The sequence below is a fragment of the Otolemur garnettii genome, unplaced genomic scaffold, assembly GCF_000181295.1.
Source record: "Otolemur garnettii isolate 467f Iridium unplaced genomic scaffold, OtoGar3 scaffold00110, whole genome shotgun sequence".
In the NCBI taxonomy this organism is placed as follows: Eukaryota; Metazoa; Chordata; class Mammalia; order Primates; family Galagidae; genus Otolemur; species Otolemur garnettii.
In genome coordinates this window covers 6,649,947-6,667,831 of record NW_003852505.1, presented here as the reverse complement: position 1 = coordinate 6,667,831, position 17,885 = coordinate 6,649,947, and the positions used below count along the sequence as shown (strand labels likewise).

The 17,885-nt window shown below is 39.0% G+C and overlaps 1 protein-coding gene across 2 annotated transcripts in view; it reads right to left on the bottom strand.

Annotated features, from left to right (window-relative positions):
• GRIA3 (glutamate ionotropic receptor AMPA type subunit 3) overlaps positions 1-17,885 on the bottom strand; it is a 315,536-nt gene that overhangs the window by 169,476 nt on the left and 128,175 nt on the right. For both annotated transcript variants that reach the window (XM_003797025.1, XM_003797026.1), the window contains exon 4: positions 3,234-3,421. In XM_003797025.1, the coding sequence (XP_003797073.1) occupies positions 3,234-3,421 (188 nt within the window). The remainder of the gene's footprint in view (positions 1-3,233; positions 3,422-17,885) is intronic.

Genomic DNA, 17,885 nt, shown 5'->3' with positions numbered 1-17,885 from the left:
GTATTGCACAGCAAAGGAAACAATCAAGAAAGTGAAGCAACAACCCACCAAGTGGCAGAAAATATCTGCAAACTCCCCTTTGACAAGGGATTAATATCTATGTTAATTCTTATAGCTTTCAATTCGGAATGCCTCCCTTTAGATTAATTGTTGAAGAGAGATATTAATGACAAGTTAGTACCTTATTGAGTCTTTTTTCCCTACTATAGTCTGAAGGGTTGAAAGAGTTAAAAGAAGAGCTTTAGAAATAAATCTTAGAAGAATTTTAGCTTGCCTTATTAGTGTTTGAATATTAAGGTTATGCTATCCAACACTATACGGAAGATCTGCTTATATTTGAAAAATTGCACCATTATGAGTTATTTTCATTAACATCCATTGGATAAAAAGTACAATATAAACTCACTCTATGCCAAAATCTGATCTATAGGAAATCATGTTATAGTGGTGTAACAGACTCTTCTATCTCAGATAGCAGTATGAAGCATCATTTTGGGAGAGTGTGTAGAAGCTTTGTTCCAGGAAAATAATCTCAAACAAAGTTGAATACACTCTTGTAGAATGCGGGCATCTCTTGGGAGAACGTGCTACTGATTGAGTTAAAAGTGTTATCATCCTAGCCAGGATATGTACAGTGAATTATGATAACTTTGTCCAAAAAAACATTAGAAACCCATGAGAAAAGTGCTATCTCCATGTCTTAGTATTCGACTTCTCTTACAAAGTGTTTTCTCAAGGAAAACACATCTTGAATGTGTTGCTTAATTTAAATAATTCATTTAATGAGAAATTCATTTCTATCTAGAGAAATAAGTTACGACAAATTTACGATATCAGTGGAATAGGCTTAGGCAGAGAGTCACCATATTAAACCTTTGAGCATGTGTGTACTTTCATTAATAATTTTACCATGTAACTGCAGGCACCCTTTTGCCTCTGGATAGAAACATAGCAAAATTGCAGTGGGACTTACTGAAATGTGCTTATTCACTATCCATCCATCTAACACTATCTGCCAGGCACTCTGATGAACACTTGAGATATAACTGTGACCAGGATAAGCCTGGTCCACGACCTTATAGCACTTACAACCTAGTAGGAACACGTTAAATGATAGAAGAAACAATCATGAGTTGATGGGAATATGACACTTTTTTGAAAGAGGGAAGAAGTAAATTAACTCTTTATCCTTACCTAGATATTGCTGAAACTTTTCTTTGAGCAACATTTTCTGAAAAATGTGTAGACGGTATTTTTAAGGCTACGATGAATGTGCATATAGAAGAAAGGAAGATAAGACGTGAAAAGAAAGAACAGAGTTTTTGAAGAATGCTGGTTTAGTTTTCCTAAAAGTGTCTGGTAATCGTGATTACTTTTTCCTATTACATTTTATGCTTCTTAAAGCAATTATGCCAGTCATGTGAGGTAGAGAAAATGTTATTTCCTCCATCATGTAAATGAGACAACTGAGGCATAGATATTTAAGTGCCTAGTGTTCCACAACTATATAAAATTCAGAGCTTTACCCACCACTTTTTCTATTACAGGATGCTAAAAAATCTCAGACCCCAGTATAAAGTTCTCTCAAATCCAAGACACTTCACAGAATACAAGAAATACAAGAATCCAAAGTCACTAATACAAAAGAAAGAAAACAAAGTATGACAAGGAGGATGTTCCTCGGCTTTGGGCTATTAAGTAGGTCACCCACTAAAAGGCTATTTTGGTATAAAATTTTAGAGGGCATGTAGTACATATACCAACATCACTGGCCTGATTCTTCACTTTCAAGATCTAAGAAAATCAAAGGAAGTTTTTTTTTCTGTGGGGGGAGGGGCAAGTGGATCATTTGTATAGCTCAAGAGAATGATGTTAGTTGGGAAACTTGATTTAACCAGGCTAGTGCTCTAGATTTTCTGTGAGGTATCATTCACTAAAGGTTATGCTGTTCTTAACAAGTGGATAGTTTTGTATTTCTATGCTGCAGAGTCAGCAATTTTCCTTCCTCCCTCTCTCCTTCCCTTCCTTCTTCTCTCTTCCTCCCTTCCTCCCTCTCTCTCTTCCTTCCATCCTTCCTCCCCACTTTTCCTACCTTCCCTTTCTTCACCTATTTTTTTTTTGCATTCTCTATTCTTATGGGGGCTTATCTGACAAATTATTAATATTTAATTTGCTATAAAATAGCTATTCCAAGGTAATAGTTGCTTGCTATAATTTCAATCTTTAAAGCTGTTTTGGCCTCTAGGTACCCTGGGATCAATTTCGAATGTAAATGTTTCCCAGACAGTTTTATTCATGGCAGCACGTGTACTTTGTTATTAACTGGCTAATTGAAACTTCTGAGGAAAATAATAAACATTCACCACATTCCACTTTGACTCTACCCCAAACAGAATATCCATCTAGCTAAGGGTGAAACAGTTCTTCTAAAATTTTTTAGTCTTAAATTTAATCTTTTTTTCTTTCAGCTTTTGGCCAGGGCTGGGTTTGAACCTGCCACCTCTGGCATATGGTGGCCGGTGCCCTACTCCTTTGAGCCCCAGGCGCTGCCCTAAATTTAAATATGCAAACTTAATAATGAATACATTTTGGCCCACTGAATTTTATTTCCCCTCTAGTCTTATTCTTTTTTACTTTGTTCACATTTTTAAAACCAGGATTGTTTTTTCTCATATGCCATCTTATTTTAAAAATAGTCTGAAATTATTTCTTCTCTCTCTCTCTGGAACCAGGGAACCAGAAGGATAGTCTGTACAAACATAGTTAAATTCAAACTTGAGTACTTCTCTGATGCTCTACCTATCGAGAATGGATGGTGATCTTTACCAGGGTCTGAGGGTCTGGAAATAGTATGTTTTCCAACAAAGAGTCCCCTGAAATAAAAGCCCTGCCCTTCTGCCCTGCCTAATCCCTGTCTATTCCCTGTTGGGAAGAAGGTATAGGAAAGGAAGAGGATTACTTCTAAATAGTCAGCTATCTATGAGACAGAGGTGTATTTATCTGATAGGCAGCACTACATTGCAGCAACTTCCAGATTAATCATGCTATACAATTTTCAACAGTTTAGATTTTCTTCTCTTCTCTTCTTTTTTCCCTGCAGTGGCTGGGGAGGAGAAAAAGATTAGAGAGGCTATCAAAAACTGTTGGCCACTTAATTCATTAGCAGACCTGGGAACTGCCTCAGGTTGATAACTTAACATGTTGGCTGGGGGTAAAATAAATTTCAAGCGTACCTGTTCCAAAATTGTATTAATCCTTTCGACTTCACAGTCAATCAAGTATCGCTTTTCCTGCCTCCTGTCCATTTCTTCGATAATGCGCCTGAATTCTTGGACGTCCTTTATGTTTCCCACAGACCTTGCTGTCACTTGCCAGTTGTTTTGCACTGCTGCTTCCATAATCGCTTGGAGGATGGAAAATCCTGAAGGAAGGAAAAATAGCTACAGTGATTTTTTTTTTTCTTGTAAAAGTCTTTCTATAGGTAGGAAAGATTCTGCTGAGATTCTATTCACAGTCCACTGAGTCCCTTTAAACCTTATCCATTATGGAGAGTAGGCTTACTCTTAACCTCATCCTTAACTCTCCAGACAGCTGGCATCTCCATTTTGTTTTAAGGGAAAGAAGATTGTATACCATGTGGCACCAGCACCAAGAATCTACTTAAGAAATCACAGCTGAATTATAATACCTAATTGTTTTTATTGACACGCATTATCAAAATATCTATGGATTGAATGTCAAGAACTTCTTGTATCTGGCTGCGTTTTTTTCCTATTGCAAATGAAGCTCATTTCTCTCATCTTTCACAAAGACACTGCGCAGAGTTAGAAATAACTTTAGTAGAGATAAAGCCTTTTTCTAATATGGCTGCTCTTTACATGGATATGACTATCCGACAAGGTAAATTATGTCTCCCAAGCAAAATAACTTTATGAAAGCCTGACAACGAGAATCTATAAGATATTTTAGACTTGTTCCTCGATCATGGGATTATGAAAAGGTTCAATTATACTATGTCTTCAGAGTTCTTGCCTTTTCTCAATTAAATTTACCAGGAATTCCTGGTTACCTTTTAGCTAATTCGTGTCAGACAACTATTAGCTACTAATCCTGGATCTGTGCTGAAAGACAAAGAGAGAAAAGATCTGATACTTGGGTTTTAGGTAACTTTTCTGGGATTAGGGTGTGAGAAGTTGGAAAGAGCAATATACCACAGGGGTTTTCTACGTATTGGTCTTTTAGAGGATTCATGTCTCTAATAATATATCGTCTATAGTTTTGCTTCTGGTAGGAATCCATACCTGCATATAAGTCATTTCATCAAGTATAGACATCATTTTATTGTAGTATTTTCAAAAGCAGCTCCTTTCTTCCCCTAAATTTAAATATATTTTTATATTCAAATAATGACTAATGGGAATGGGTGGCAGGGATGATTTGCAAAGCTACAGTGATCTGTGGCATAGCAGTTTGGCCACTGGAGGAACAGAGAATGGAGGAAGATTGTGCTGCCCTTTGAACACATTCCAGGTTCTGTGCTGTCTTGAGTTTACCCTGTAGTGTAAGCAGGCTCTGGTTTGGAATCTTCTTCACTGTACCATAGAAAATGGTATTGACATTTGGAGAGCACACTTCAGGGAGATGGCAGTGGTGACTCAGTCGGTCATTACTACTCCTTTGTGTGCTGGGCATATGCAGGAAGAAGATCACAAATGAGACCCAACCACTTGGTAATTTCCAAATGAGCAATTTCAGCACAGGAGCTCAAAATTACAGATCACAGTAAATTACCATTGCTTTAAATGTTAATTCTTACTCTTTTTAAACCAACCACGCATATTTATTTCTCAGATTTACATTTTCGTGTGGGTTTTCAATGTGCTCTCTGCTTCAGTGGGAGTTGAGGGCACATGGTAGGCCAAGGTATGGGATTAAGAAATAAACATAGAAAGGAAGAGATTAAAGCAGTTGAAAATCTTCCAGTGTACAATAAGCCCTTATTATTTTGATTCTCACTAATTAAGAATTTATGAAAATTCAGCAAGGATTTGGTTGAATTTTACTTCTGTACTATTTATGAGGAATATATTGCCTTAATAATAATGTTAATGAAATTAGACAGGGAGTCTTCAATATATTTAAAGTAAACCTTTATAAAAACCCTTAAGCAAAATAAGAGTCAAAATCTTCCTTCTTATAATCTCATCTCATCGGTCCTATTCCACCAGTTGGGGTGACACAGGAAAAGCTTAATACCTTTTTCATATGTCAGTTCTTCACATTTTTTGAAGGCAGTTATCACATCTCCTCTTAACCTTCTTTCTATCAGGTTAAAGATGTACCAGTCCTTCAACTGTTACTTTTATGACATGACATCAAGTTCCCTCACTGTTCTGTTTCTCTTCTGTAGATATTTGTCAATATTCTAGTGATCCTGATAATTCAAATGTGATGTGACCAGTGCTGATGGCAATAGGATTATTGCTTGCTTTGATGTGGGCTGTTAATTTACCAGCCTAGCATTGCAGATATTTTTATGTAGCCAGATTACATTGATAATTTCTATCAAGCTTGGATTCAAGTAAAGCATGCCAGTTCTTCCCATAAAACCTTTGCTCTGTGACAACTCACCATCCATGTATCAAGATTCATTCCATTATAACTTCTGTTTATCACCTTTAATTTCTCACCCTCTTACTGTCCCCACTTCTCACTATTCTCATTCTTTCAAAACTGGGAAATGGTCTCACCCACTTCCTCAATACTCTCATTGTTCCCTATTCAGGGCAACTGTGCCTGTCTGTCCCTTTACTGGACACACTTTGCTACCTTATAGACTTTTTTGGATAATCCTCTTTCCTTAAAAACTTCCTTTACTGACATCTCATTCGTTTCTCCAGAGATGATCAGATTTAAACTCAAGGTACATTAATTACAAGGAAATGGAGAACTGGTTTAAAGAACTGTATTACAAACTTTTAAAAATTCAAAATAAAACTGGATACACGAATAATAGAACATACAGACAGAATACTATGCTATTGTTAAAACGATACCTAAATCTGCATATACTAACAAGGAATGACTTCTGCGATGTATGTAATATATTATGTAATAGGTCATAATGGAAAAAAAGCAGCAAAATAGCATTTATGGTGTAATTCTATTACATATATAGAAAAAATCTGAAGGAACTGGTGCAGTTTTCTCTGAGGTAAGGGTTACCGAGGACTTTTCCTTTCACTGTCGTTTATTTATCTAACATTTGAGCCTCTAATAAGAAGCAGGTATTATTTTATGTAAGTATAAAAAGAATAAAGATTAAAAAGTACAACTCATGCTGTCTTCTGAGAGCATAAGCTCCTGAAAGACACAGATGACAGATGAGTGCGTCTACTTTGACAAAGGAGAGGCCTCTTACTAAACACTGTTTTTATAAATCTTTTTATACTTTTGTTCTTTGGATCATGTGAATATATTACCTATTCAGAAATTAAGTAGAAAAAAGCACACTGATTTTTAATGAGTGTTCGTCTGGGGCCTTCTGGGCTATGAGCTCTGCTTGTATTTTTTTGAGTGAGTCAGAACTGTAGCTTAACACTGCAGTATCTTTTACCATGCAGAGTTTCTCTGTGTCTGCTGGAGCGCGTGGCTGTGTACCAGAGAACCCTGGGGGGAACGGTCACCTCAGTTCAGTACATGCCAATGAGCAGCCCAAGAAAAGCTTTTATTTGTTTTCATACCTAATTTATTGTAGTTTGTCTGTTCCACATTGCAGCTGACCAAAGAGAGTAAATATGAGCTTGAGGGAGAAAAGATGACAAAAGTTTGACTTGGGAGGTAGAGCAAATGCAGGCGGTGGTGTTTGCGGGAGGGACGGCACATAACAAAGCGCTGGCTTTGGCAAAATAAGCCTGCTGGTTTTGCAGCTTCGGAATTGTCATCCGCTCAGTGTGAGCTTCAGCACGCCTAACTTTGCAACACGGAAAGTTACTTTCATTTGAGCAGCAAATTCTCTCATCCCGATGCCAGACCACTGTTGCTGTCTACCTTGTTTTTCTTCCTCATTTTAAAGGTGAATGAATGAATGCCATCTGCATTTGACTAAGATAACGTAAGTTGTGGCAAGGAGTTTCAAGGAAATTATGGATGAAGAACTGGCTGTAGCTATAACCAATTTAATCCACTGGACTGGTTGATGGGCTGCCCTTGGCAACCAAGGAGACTATCCTGGTAAAGGGTCGTGTGGTGGATGCTGTGTTGTACCACATGGATCCTCCCTTAGCACCAAAGGACTTATTCCTTTGGCTGTTGGGTACGTTGTGGCCTAAGGTTATGCCCCCTTCTTTGGGCAGGTTGCGTCCAGTGACTGATTGGCACAGGGTATAAAGGCACAATGCACTTACTTCCAAGGAAAAAACTCTTAAGGTGAGTCATCCTAGCTTCAGAGCTCCTGAAGCGTAGATTGAGATTTTCTTATGATAGCACCAAAGCCCATCGTCTCTGGCCCAAATGCACACCCTTCTCTTCATTACTACAAGAATTGGCAATGAGAATACTCTCCAACGAACTCCTTGCATGCAAATCTCCATCACAGATTTTGCTCTCAGAGGATTCGATCTGTGGCTATAAGGTTCACCTTATGATAGGGATGGAGGCAGATACAAAATGATCTCCAATCTCCAATTGTCAAAATCATTTTCACAAAGAGAAGAAGGTTAGGATTTTGTTCAACGTGGACTGGACATATGGGTAAAAGATCAGGGACAGAATATAGCTTAGGCTGACATTTCGGAAGGTCCTTTGACAATAGCCCAGATTCCTCAGACCCCCATACTGTACACAGCACAGGGTTGGAAACAACCCCGGGGGTTTAAACAGAATGTTCAGTAACAAGACTGCCCAGAGGTAACATTCCCGAGTCAGTCTGTAACCGCAGAGACTCCAGGCGACATCCCTTCACCCCGCCCATACTGCACACAGAGTAGGGTTGGAAATAACCTAGAGGTTTAAACAGAATATTCAGTAACCAGACTGCCCAGAGCTAACATCCCTGAGTCCATCGGCAACAGCCAGAACTCCAGAGACACTCCCCCCTTGCTCCCCGCCTCCCCGCATGCTGCACACAGCGCAGGGTTGGAAACAACCTGGGGGTGTAGCCAGAATGTTTAGCAATTATAAATTAAGATCTGCTTGGCATGTCAAAGTATAGAATGAGAAAGAGTCAGAAAGAGCCAACAGAAAGAGTCAAAGAAGCTAAACTTTACCCCCTAAGCATTGTACTCATTTTTTTTTGTAACTTTCTGACCTTATGATTATATGATATTGTTTTTAAGATGTTCTCTTTTACATTTTCCTATCCCTTTTTCTTTATTGTCATGGTAAAAAATGACTCTGAGCCTCATGTAAAATAATGAGGTTAGAGTTTCTTTCTGTTTATGATTAATATTTTGTTCCGTGCTGTGTTTGTCGCATGTATACACTTTTTGCGCTCAATAAAAGACCCTGAGGTTTTTTGATGGGGTAGCATTTCCTTGCGAATTTCTGAGCATGTGAATTGCTCAGAGGCCTCTCCAAGCCTCATCGGTATTACACTACTAATAACTGAGTGTGAGCCTTCTCTTTCCATGCAGCCCCCTTACCAGCCCCTCCACAGGTAGTGAACGATTACAGTTCAGTGTATAATCAAACGAAAACGATGCCGAATGCATTTATCAATAGTATTTGATCTGAAACCATAGAAGAACAATAAATGGGAAGTTGACATATAGAAGTTTGTAATGAAGACAATCAGGAAAATATAATTGAGGATAATTTTCTTATTTATACTTTGTATCTTTCAGCGGGAGTCAGCACCACCTGTTAGCTCACTTGTGAACTTGCTCAGATCTCTCAGAGCTACAATATCTCTACTTCTGACATGTTTCTAGCAGTCCCCAAAAGGATGCAGAATCTTTGATATTGAAGAATGGGCTTCGTGTGAGTGTTGACATTTGTAGCAATTTGTGCCTGGCTGGAATTCCCAAAGGGTTTGCCACAAGGCCCAAAAGGCTTTACTGACCCTCTGGAAACATTCTAGAGAGGCAAGCTGGTCATTTGCAGAGGGTAATTCAATACTTGTTCAGTGACCTGTTCTAAAAACTGCCTTTTCAATATTTTCAGGCTGAAAAAGAGAGGCTCAGAGTGACCCATGAAAACTCTTGTGACCTGTGATTATTAGATGCAGAATCATATAGCATTATAGGCTAGGACTTTTATAGATGACTCAGAGAAGTAAGATACAATTTTTAAAGTTCTGTTACCCCCTTTTTTAAATGAAATTTTTATGGAAGTACAATATCTGAGACAGGTGACAGTGGAACTTCTTTGGTTTGGGAGTGGTGGGTAGAGAGGGGAAGAGATTTGCCCAAGATCACACAATTAGTTTAGAAGCAGGACTAGTATCTAAGCAGCCAGGGTCAGAATGAAGGTGAGACAGGTGAAGCGCCTAGGAAACAAAATTCAAGAAGGCATTTTCTTGGGGTTGTGCAAATGCAGCCTTGCTTGCCTTACCCTAGTCCCGGCCCTGTACACAAGTTTCTTGGCTTACAGTTTAGCGCTCCTTCAAGTACATTGTGTCTACTTTACTTTATAGGTCTCATTTTAGGATGACCCTTGGCAACACCGTGAGGGGGACAGAGCTCGACTCTTTGTGGGCCCTTACATCTTTTCTTTTTGATGGCAGGAAAGGTCCTGATGTTCCCTGTCTACCCAATACCTCAACTAGGCCTATCTCCACCAATTCCAGCTTTTTCTTTCCCCCACATCAAAACGTCTTTGTCCCAAGGCTGATTCTCTCCGCACCTTGCCCTTTCCCAGGTGCCAGAATAAGAATGGCTAGCCTTCATGCGGTACCCTTTCAGCTAACACAGTTTCATTTTAGCAGTAACCTGAACACAAGTGAGTTTGGAAGGAAAAGAAAGAGGGATGCCAAACATTGTTTGTGGGTCTGCTCATCTTATGGAATCATTCAGACAGTCAATGTGAAAGTTGGTGATATGCTTTATGGTCTTATGGTAGGTACCTTTGGGCATCTCAGGGGCCAGGGGAGTAAGAAGATAATAGGGGGACAGGTCCTCAGAGGGTCAGTGTCCATCCCTCCTATGTTATTTAACTGAATTCACTGAAGAAAGCATTGTTCTCTTTCTCTGTATATTTACCTACCTCTGTAGTTTTCCATGCTAGTTATAAATTATTGTCATGTTGGGAGTTATAAAAAAATTGATGGCCAAGCTCCATCCTGAACCAACAGAATCAAAATATCTCGGAAAGTGATTCCTGGTATTTGGTTTGTTTTATTTTAAACTCCCTGGGGGGTTCTCATGTATAGCCAGAGTTGAGAGTCACTAACTTATTCTCAGGGCTACCTAATACAAATATGGCATATGGAAGCAGGCCTCTTTCCTGAGGAGTCCTTTCTGACCAGCAGAAAGGTGAGGGTGAGGAAGGCGTGATTCAAGAAGGGCTGTATGCCGCATAGACATCAGCAAACAAAGTCACAGAAGCAAGAAAGGAGGGCTCAGGCCAGGGTTACAAATTGCCTCTTCTTGCAGTGCATAAGGAATCTGGGAACACTGAGTACAGTATGTGGGAAGCAGACCCTCGTGTACTCAAAGCACTATACAAATGTCTTTCATTTAATTTCTGAGGTAGCATCTGTGTTTTTCTCCCTAAGTATAGATTTAATATGCGCTCATTTTGGGCACTTGGGAAAACACAAAAAGTATAAAATAAAATAAAAAGTATGGGCGACTCCCTCTTTACATTCTATTTTATATAAATATACTTCACACTTTTTATTTTAGCAAAACGGATTGGACTGCAGTCATGCACCACTGAATGATGGGGTTATGTTCTGAGATATGTCTTGTTAGGTGATTTCATCATTGTCTGAAATCATAGAGTGTAGCTATGCAAACCTAGATGGTACAGCCTATTATGCAACCAGGCTAGATGGTATAGCCCATTGCTCCTAGGCTACAAACCTGTCTAGCATGCTACTGTACTGGATATTGTAGGCAGTTGTAACACATCGGTAAGTATCTGTGTATCTAAACATTTATAGCATAGAAAAGGTACAGTAAAAACATGGTATTATAATCTCATGAGACCATAGTTGTATATGCAGTTTGTCAGTGATCATTATGTGACACGTGATTGTACTCATATCTTGCCTTTAAAAAGCCTAGCATTGGCTTGGAGCCCATAGCGCAGTGGTTATGGTGCCAGCCACATACACCGAGGGTGGTGGGTTCAAACCTGGCTCGGGCCAGCTGAACAATTGCAATAAAAACAACAGCAACAAAATAGCCATTGTGGCAGGCACCTGTAGTCCCAGCTACTTGGGAGGCTGAGGCAAGAGAATCACTTAAGCCCAAGGGTTTGAGGTTGCTGTGAGCTGTGATGCCACAGCACTCTACCAAGGGTGACATCATAAGACACTGTCTCAATAAATAAATAAATAAATAAATAGCCTAGCATTACATCATGAACATTTTCTTATGTTATTAAATATTTTTTTGGAGACAGAGTCTCAAGCTGTTGCCCTGGATAGAGTGCCGTGGTGTCACAGCTCACAGCAGCCTCCAACTCTTGGGCATAAAGGATTCTCTTGCCTCAGCCTCCCAAGTAGCTGGGACTACATGTGCCCACCACAATGCCTGGCTATTTTTTGTTGTTGCAGTTGTCACTGTAGTTTTAGCAGGCCTGGGCTGGGTTCGAACCTGCCAGCCCTGGTGTACGTGGCTAGCGCCCTTACCTAAAAAGCTACAGGAGCTGCCTATTAAATGTTTTTAAACATGGTTTTTAATGGTGACATAGTATTATATCCTTTAGACAAATTGAAATTTATTTAACCATTCTTCGTCATGAACATTTCAATTATTTCCTATTTCTCCATCGTATGAATAATGCTATGATGACAACACTCATGCCACATCTTTAACTATTTCCATATGATAAATGTGACCAAGTCGGAACATGGGGCCAAACATTTGTGGAATTTTATTTTTTTTTTTTGCAGTTCTGGTTCTTTGTACCCTCAACGAATGCCCAACAATTAAAAAAAAGAAAGAAAGAAGAAAAAACATTGTTTAAAGACGCTTTTTTAAAAAATTAGATTCTTCCCTTGGGAGTCTAAAATTAGTTGTATGAGAGCACCCTGATTTGGGCAATGCCTAATACCATTTGTACCTTAACAACTAGTCATTTAAATTTAGAAATAAAAACAGAGGACTTTTCTATAAAAACACAGTTTGCTAGTGATCCATATACTGCAAACTTATTATTAAATCACTAAATTTAGTTAACATAAATTTAAAAGACCATTTAAACCATACTAACAAGTCATGTTAGGCAAATAATAAGTATCTTTTTTAAATTTCTTATAGCATAACTGCATACATTAATGCAATCATGGGGTACAGTGTGCTGTTTTCATATACAATTTGAAATACTCTCATCAAACTGGTTAACATAACTAACCTTCATGTCATTTTCTTAGTTATTGAGTTAAAACATTCATACTCTGCTTTTAGAAAGATTCACTTGTAACCTTGCACATTTATTCCTTACTTTGAGTATTTCCTGTTTATTTCCTTTGTCCAAATTTTTCGCAATGTTAACATCTTTCTTACTGATATTAACAAGAGCTGTAATATATGCCATACGTACTTTATACATTTTAATACAGTTTATTTGAGTTTTAATGTTGTCTGTGATCCATTTTGGTGAATAGAAGTTTAGTATTTTTGTGAAATTAATATTCTTATTCATAAAAAAAATCCAGTGAGATGGAAAGAAGCAAATGAAAATTGCTCTCCTACTGTTATTCTAGTGTTCACCTGGGCTTAAAACCCAAACCTTCTGCAAACCACTCTCTCAATTTCTTGCAACTTCTTTGGTCTCTACAGCATTTCAAATAAATTTCCCTTGCATGTTGTGGCAAAATAAGGAAGTGGGGAAACTAGATATAGAGTGTGAAGGTGATTTCTGAGATAGAAGCAAAGAAGAGGAAAACAGAGGCAGAGGAAAGTTATTCATGTTGTGTTTTGCCATAGCTAAGAAAGCTGATATATAGAAATCTGAACTCAGAGCTAATACTTTAGGGTGTGATTATTGATATTACAAAGTATACTTTCCTTTAAAAGTAATTCCCCAAAAGATCCCCGTAGCACATTTGAATCCACATTTTATTGTTTTGTTGTTATTTTTGTTTGAACTTGATTTAAACACTTTTGGTTTCCACCAAAAACGATACAATAATTGTCTAAATTTGAGATGCTAGTGTAGAAGCTGTTTTATATGTGAGGAGCTTGAGATGAGAAGATCAAGACCTTTCTGTGTTTACATACGGATGTCAGTTGGTGAATTTTATGGAACAAGAAAAATATTAACCCACACTCAGACCTTAATTTACCCTTAGCAAATTAAAATTTCCCTGAGGCCTTTATTCCTCATAATTGTGTTTGTTTAAGTTTTTCTTTAATTAGTCGCTGACCCTCTGTAAATCTTCTCTTCCTTGCAGCTACATTATTAGGATGGGTCCTTGGTTATTTTGTGGAATCAGTAAATAGACATGCCCCCAGTTTTCTTATTCTTTGTACTTTTTCCTCTCCCCCAGTACAAATCCTTCCTCAATCCAAATCAAACTTTTTACTTACACAGACTGTCCATAAGTGACAACAGCTGCAATTGTGACAACCCCTCTGAAGGACGTATGTTTTTAAATTAGAATCAAAGGCTTCAGGTAAAGGGGTAAACGTGAATGGAGGCACTGTAGACAGCAGTAAGTGAGAGAGCATTGTTTGGCAACTTGAGGTACCAGGTCCCCAATATCTCACTTAAGGAGGCAACTACTGAGTGCTCATCAAGTTTCAGGTTGGCTCTGCAGCTGGTAGTCCATGTAATCCTGCCCTTTCCATGTTTCTCCTTCACCCTGTTCTTCATTATGAACTTTGTCTCCCAGCTGGTGAATTATGTAGCTCCATTCTACTCACCTTGAGCCAAGAAAATATGCCTAAATAGATATGTCCGTTTTGTTGAGTGGAAGTAAACTTGCTTTGCATGGTCAGCTGAAAAGAAATTTAGAAGACCATCTGGCCAGATGCAGTGGCTCACACCTGTAAATCTAGCACTCTGAGAGAGCAAGGAAGGTGGATTGCTTGAGCTCATGAGTTTGAGACCAGTCTGAGCAAGAGTGAGACCCTGTCTCTAAAAAATAGCCAGGCATTGTGGTGGGCACCTGTAGTCCTAGCTACGTGAGAGGCTGAGGCAAGAGAATCACTTGAGCCCAAGAGTTGGAGGTCGCTGTGAGCTGTGACACCACAACACTCTACCAGGGGCAAGAAAGTGAGTCTCTCTCTCCAAAAAATAGACCATCTGGTAGGCAATCCTCTGATCCTCAACCTCACAAGATCTTAAAAAAAATAAAAACAACTTAAAGTAACTGGGGTTTGGATTAAAGGGGATACTACAATGCTCGTGCATAATTCCTGTATGTTTCTGTTCAGTATCTAGCTAATCATTCAGGATAGACTGCCTGCAATGCAAACTCACAGAGGGCAGGAGTCATGACAAAGCTCCTCTGTGGATTGTTGAGCACCTAATGGACGTCACATGATGATTGATCATGCCCATTAATGGGGTTTCCTATATAACATTTTTTCACATGGCTTCTTAATCACTTTGATATCAGTAATTTCCAGATCCGACCACATGACTGGGTCTCCTAACCATGCAAGTGGTGAATGGCCTGGGTGTTAGTAGGCACTTTATGGGTAGGGGGGAAAACAGCTGACTACAGATATCAATCAGAGAGTACACTTGTCAGCTCTAGTTGGGTGGCACTGGGGGAAAGGCCTTATGCAAGATTAGAAAGGGGCCCCACTTACAGGTTGGCAGAAGGAGTGCTACCAATCAACCACAGTATATCTTCTCAGGACTAATTTATTCCAAGTGGAATCTAGTGAGTACAAATCAGATGACCACTTACCCAGCTGCCCCTTCCTCTGGCAGAGGATGAATTTGATGAGGTTCCCAGAAGATAGTATATTGGACATCTACACCCTGGACTTCCCTTTGTACCCAGTAGTTCACATCATGGCCTGTGCTTATGGAATAGTAAACTGACTCAGGTAGCACTTGAGGTCAGAAGATATGTGTTTGGGTTCCGCTAAGCAAAAGGCTTCTCATCAGGAAAGCCACTCATCTGAGAATATTCTTTAGCATTCTTGATTTTTAGAAAGCAAGGCCAAGACAAACCTCTTATCATTTTTGAGCTTTTGGGGAGAGTGATGAATGATGGCTACCAGTGAGAAGGAAAGAGGGGGAGGAAGTGAGAGTGAATTTATGCCAAAGATGAAAGGGATCTGGAACTGAGTACAAAGCACTGTGGCTTATTCTGACTGCTGTGCCTGCCAGGAATGCTGAGACTTCTTGATCCTAATAGTGTTGGAGGGCTGTCAAAGGTAATATTAAGGGCAAGCTATTGCCTAGAGGATACAGAGGGGCTGAAGATACAGTCCTGAGGACAGTAGAGAAAACAAGCTTTTCCCTTGAGGAAAAAAGTTCACTTTGACTTAATACTTTGGTCTAAAACCTGCTTTGGAAACACCCAAAATGGGACATACAAAACTTACAAGATGCATAAGTATTTTGAAGTGCTCGCTACCCCCACCATATTGGAAAAAAAAATACCCCCAAGATAAACTCATTTTAATTAGTTGTTTCCTTCCTTCCTTCATTTCTTTTTTTTCCTTTTAGTTGTTTACTTTCAATTGAGTTTTTCTAATGAGTAGGAAGGTGGATTTAGCAGTATGGATGAAGGTTACAGGCTGATGTTGTCTAGGCCTTGAGCTATAGAAAGAGTGGCTGAATCTTGCCTGAGCTGCAGAGAACTTAGGCTCTTTAAGGTGACCAGAGTTCTTCTTAGTCTCTTAAAATCCTCATATATGAGATCCAGAATTGGTGATGGCCCCAATCTCTTCATTGTACAAATAAGAAACTGAAGCTCGGAGAGGGAAAATGACTTATCCAATGATAGATCCCAAACTTGGCCATGACCCTCATCTTGGTTTAACTTTTAATATTAATGTAAAATGATGTTTCCATGGTGTTTTCTGACTAAAGATTTGTTTTGAGATAGAGTAAAAGTTAAAATCCAACAGGAATATCATACTAGATATATCCCTTACAGCTTTGCCTATGAGAGTTCTATGACTTCCTTAATGGTTCCACTCCTCTTTATTTTAATACCTTTGCAGGGAGGAACCAGAGAGACCACAAACCAGTTCATATATTAAAGGATATCTTCCTCCTCAAATTTAGCTGGGACTTCCCTTTGGTAGTAGAGACCCTTTAATCAGTGCAGGCTTGGAAGTCTATGGCTTGACTTGTCCTGATTATTCATTCAATTCTCAGGCAAGGCACAACCTGTTCCAGTATCTTCAATCTCTAACGATTTACTCTGGTTGCTCTCTACATCTGGAAAAGCTTAAGTTCCATCCTACAAACCTCTCATTCATTAAGAATCAGCTCAAAATACAGAGGGTGTCAAGAAATGTATGCATATTTTAAGAAAGGAAAAAAATTATCAAAATGATACAGGTAACAAAAGATGAATACAAGTCATGTTGAGCACCTTTTATAATTGCAGAAGTGAAACATGACCTGAGTAATACAAATTTAATACAGTTTTTTCCTTTCTTTTTTTTTTTGGCTGGGGCTGGGTTTGAACCCACCACCTCCAGCTTATGAAGCCAGCACTCTACCCTTTTGAGCCACAAGTGTTGCCCCCCCTTTTTTTGTTTTTTCCTTTCTTAAAATATATATACTTTTTCAGGGGCACCATTTGTTATATCACTGAACAGATCACCTGATTAAGATGATAGAAAATGAAAGTTCTTGGCTCTCACATCCATCCTCTATTAGCCTGAAAATCTTAGGCTACAGAAGGTGACCCTCATCTCTAATGGGTTCTAGTCGAATGCCAAGTTTAAATCAGGCCATTGGTTGGATTTGTTTTTCATATTTTGATACATGAATTCTTCACTCTCAAGATTTTTTTTTGAGTTTTTATCTATTTATTTATTTTTTGAGACAGCATCTTACTATGTCACCCTTGGTAGAGTGCTGTGGCATCACAGGTCACAGCAACCTCAAATTCTTGGGTTTAAGAGATTCTCTTGCTTCAGCCTCCCAAGTAGCTTGGACTACTGGAGCACGCCACAGTGCCCGGCTATTTTTGTTGTTGTTGCAGTTGTCATTGTTGTTTAGCAGGCCAGGTCAAGGTTTGAACCAGCCACCCTCAGTGCATGTGGCCGGTGCCCTAGCTGCTGAGCTACAGGCACTGAGCCTCATTTCTCAGATTTTAAATTGAACTGTTTTTCCTTGCATTGTCAAAGTTGGGGCAGGGATAGAAACTAACATTTACTGAGTGCCTATTCTGAGCTAGTGTATTGTGCTGAAAATTCATACACATTATCACATTTAATTCTCTTGACAACCCTAAACAATAGGTAGTTATGTCCAATTAACAGATGAAGAAATTCAACTTGAGAGAGGTACATGTTCATGAATGAAAGCACCTAACTAGTCTGATTTCCAAGTTCATGCTCTTCTCCTTTCTCATTACCAGTGATTAAAATAACTCTAATGTGTACAGTTGTTGGAATCATTTATTTTTCTGTGTTTCTCCATGGCAAGGAGGGCTCTAGAACACATTGTCATGTATCTACCTGATGATGCCCTGGGAATTTTCAGGCCCCCTAGGACACATGCCATGCAATCAGTTGTAAGTGACTGATTAAAGGAAACACAGTCAGGGTTCTCTGGATAATGGCATATCT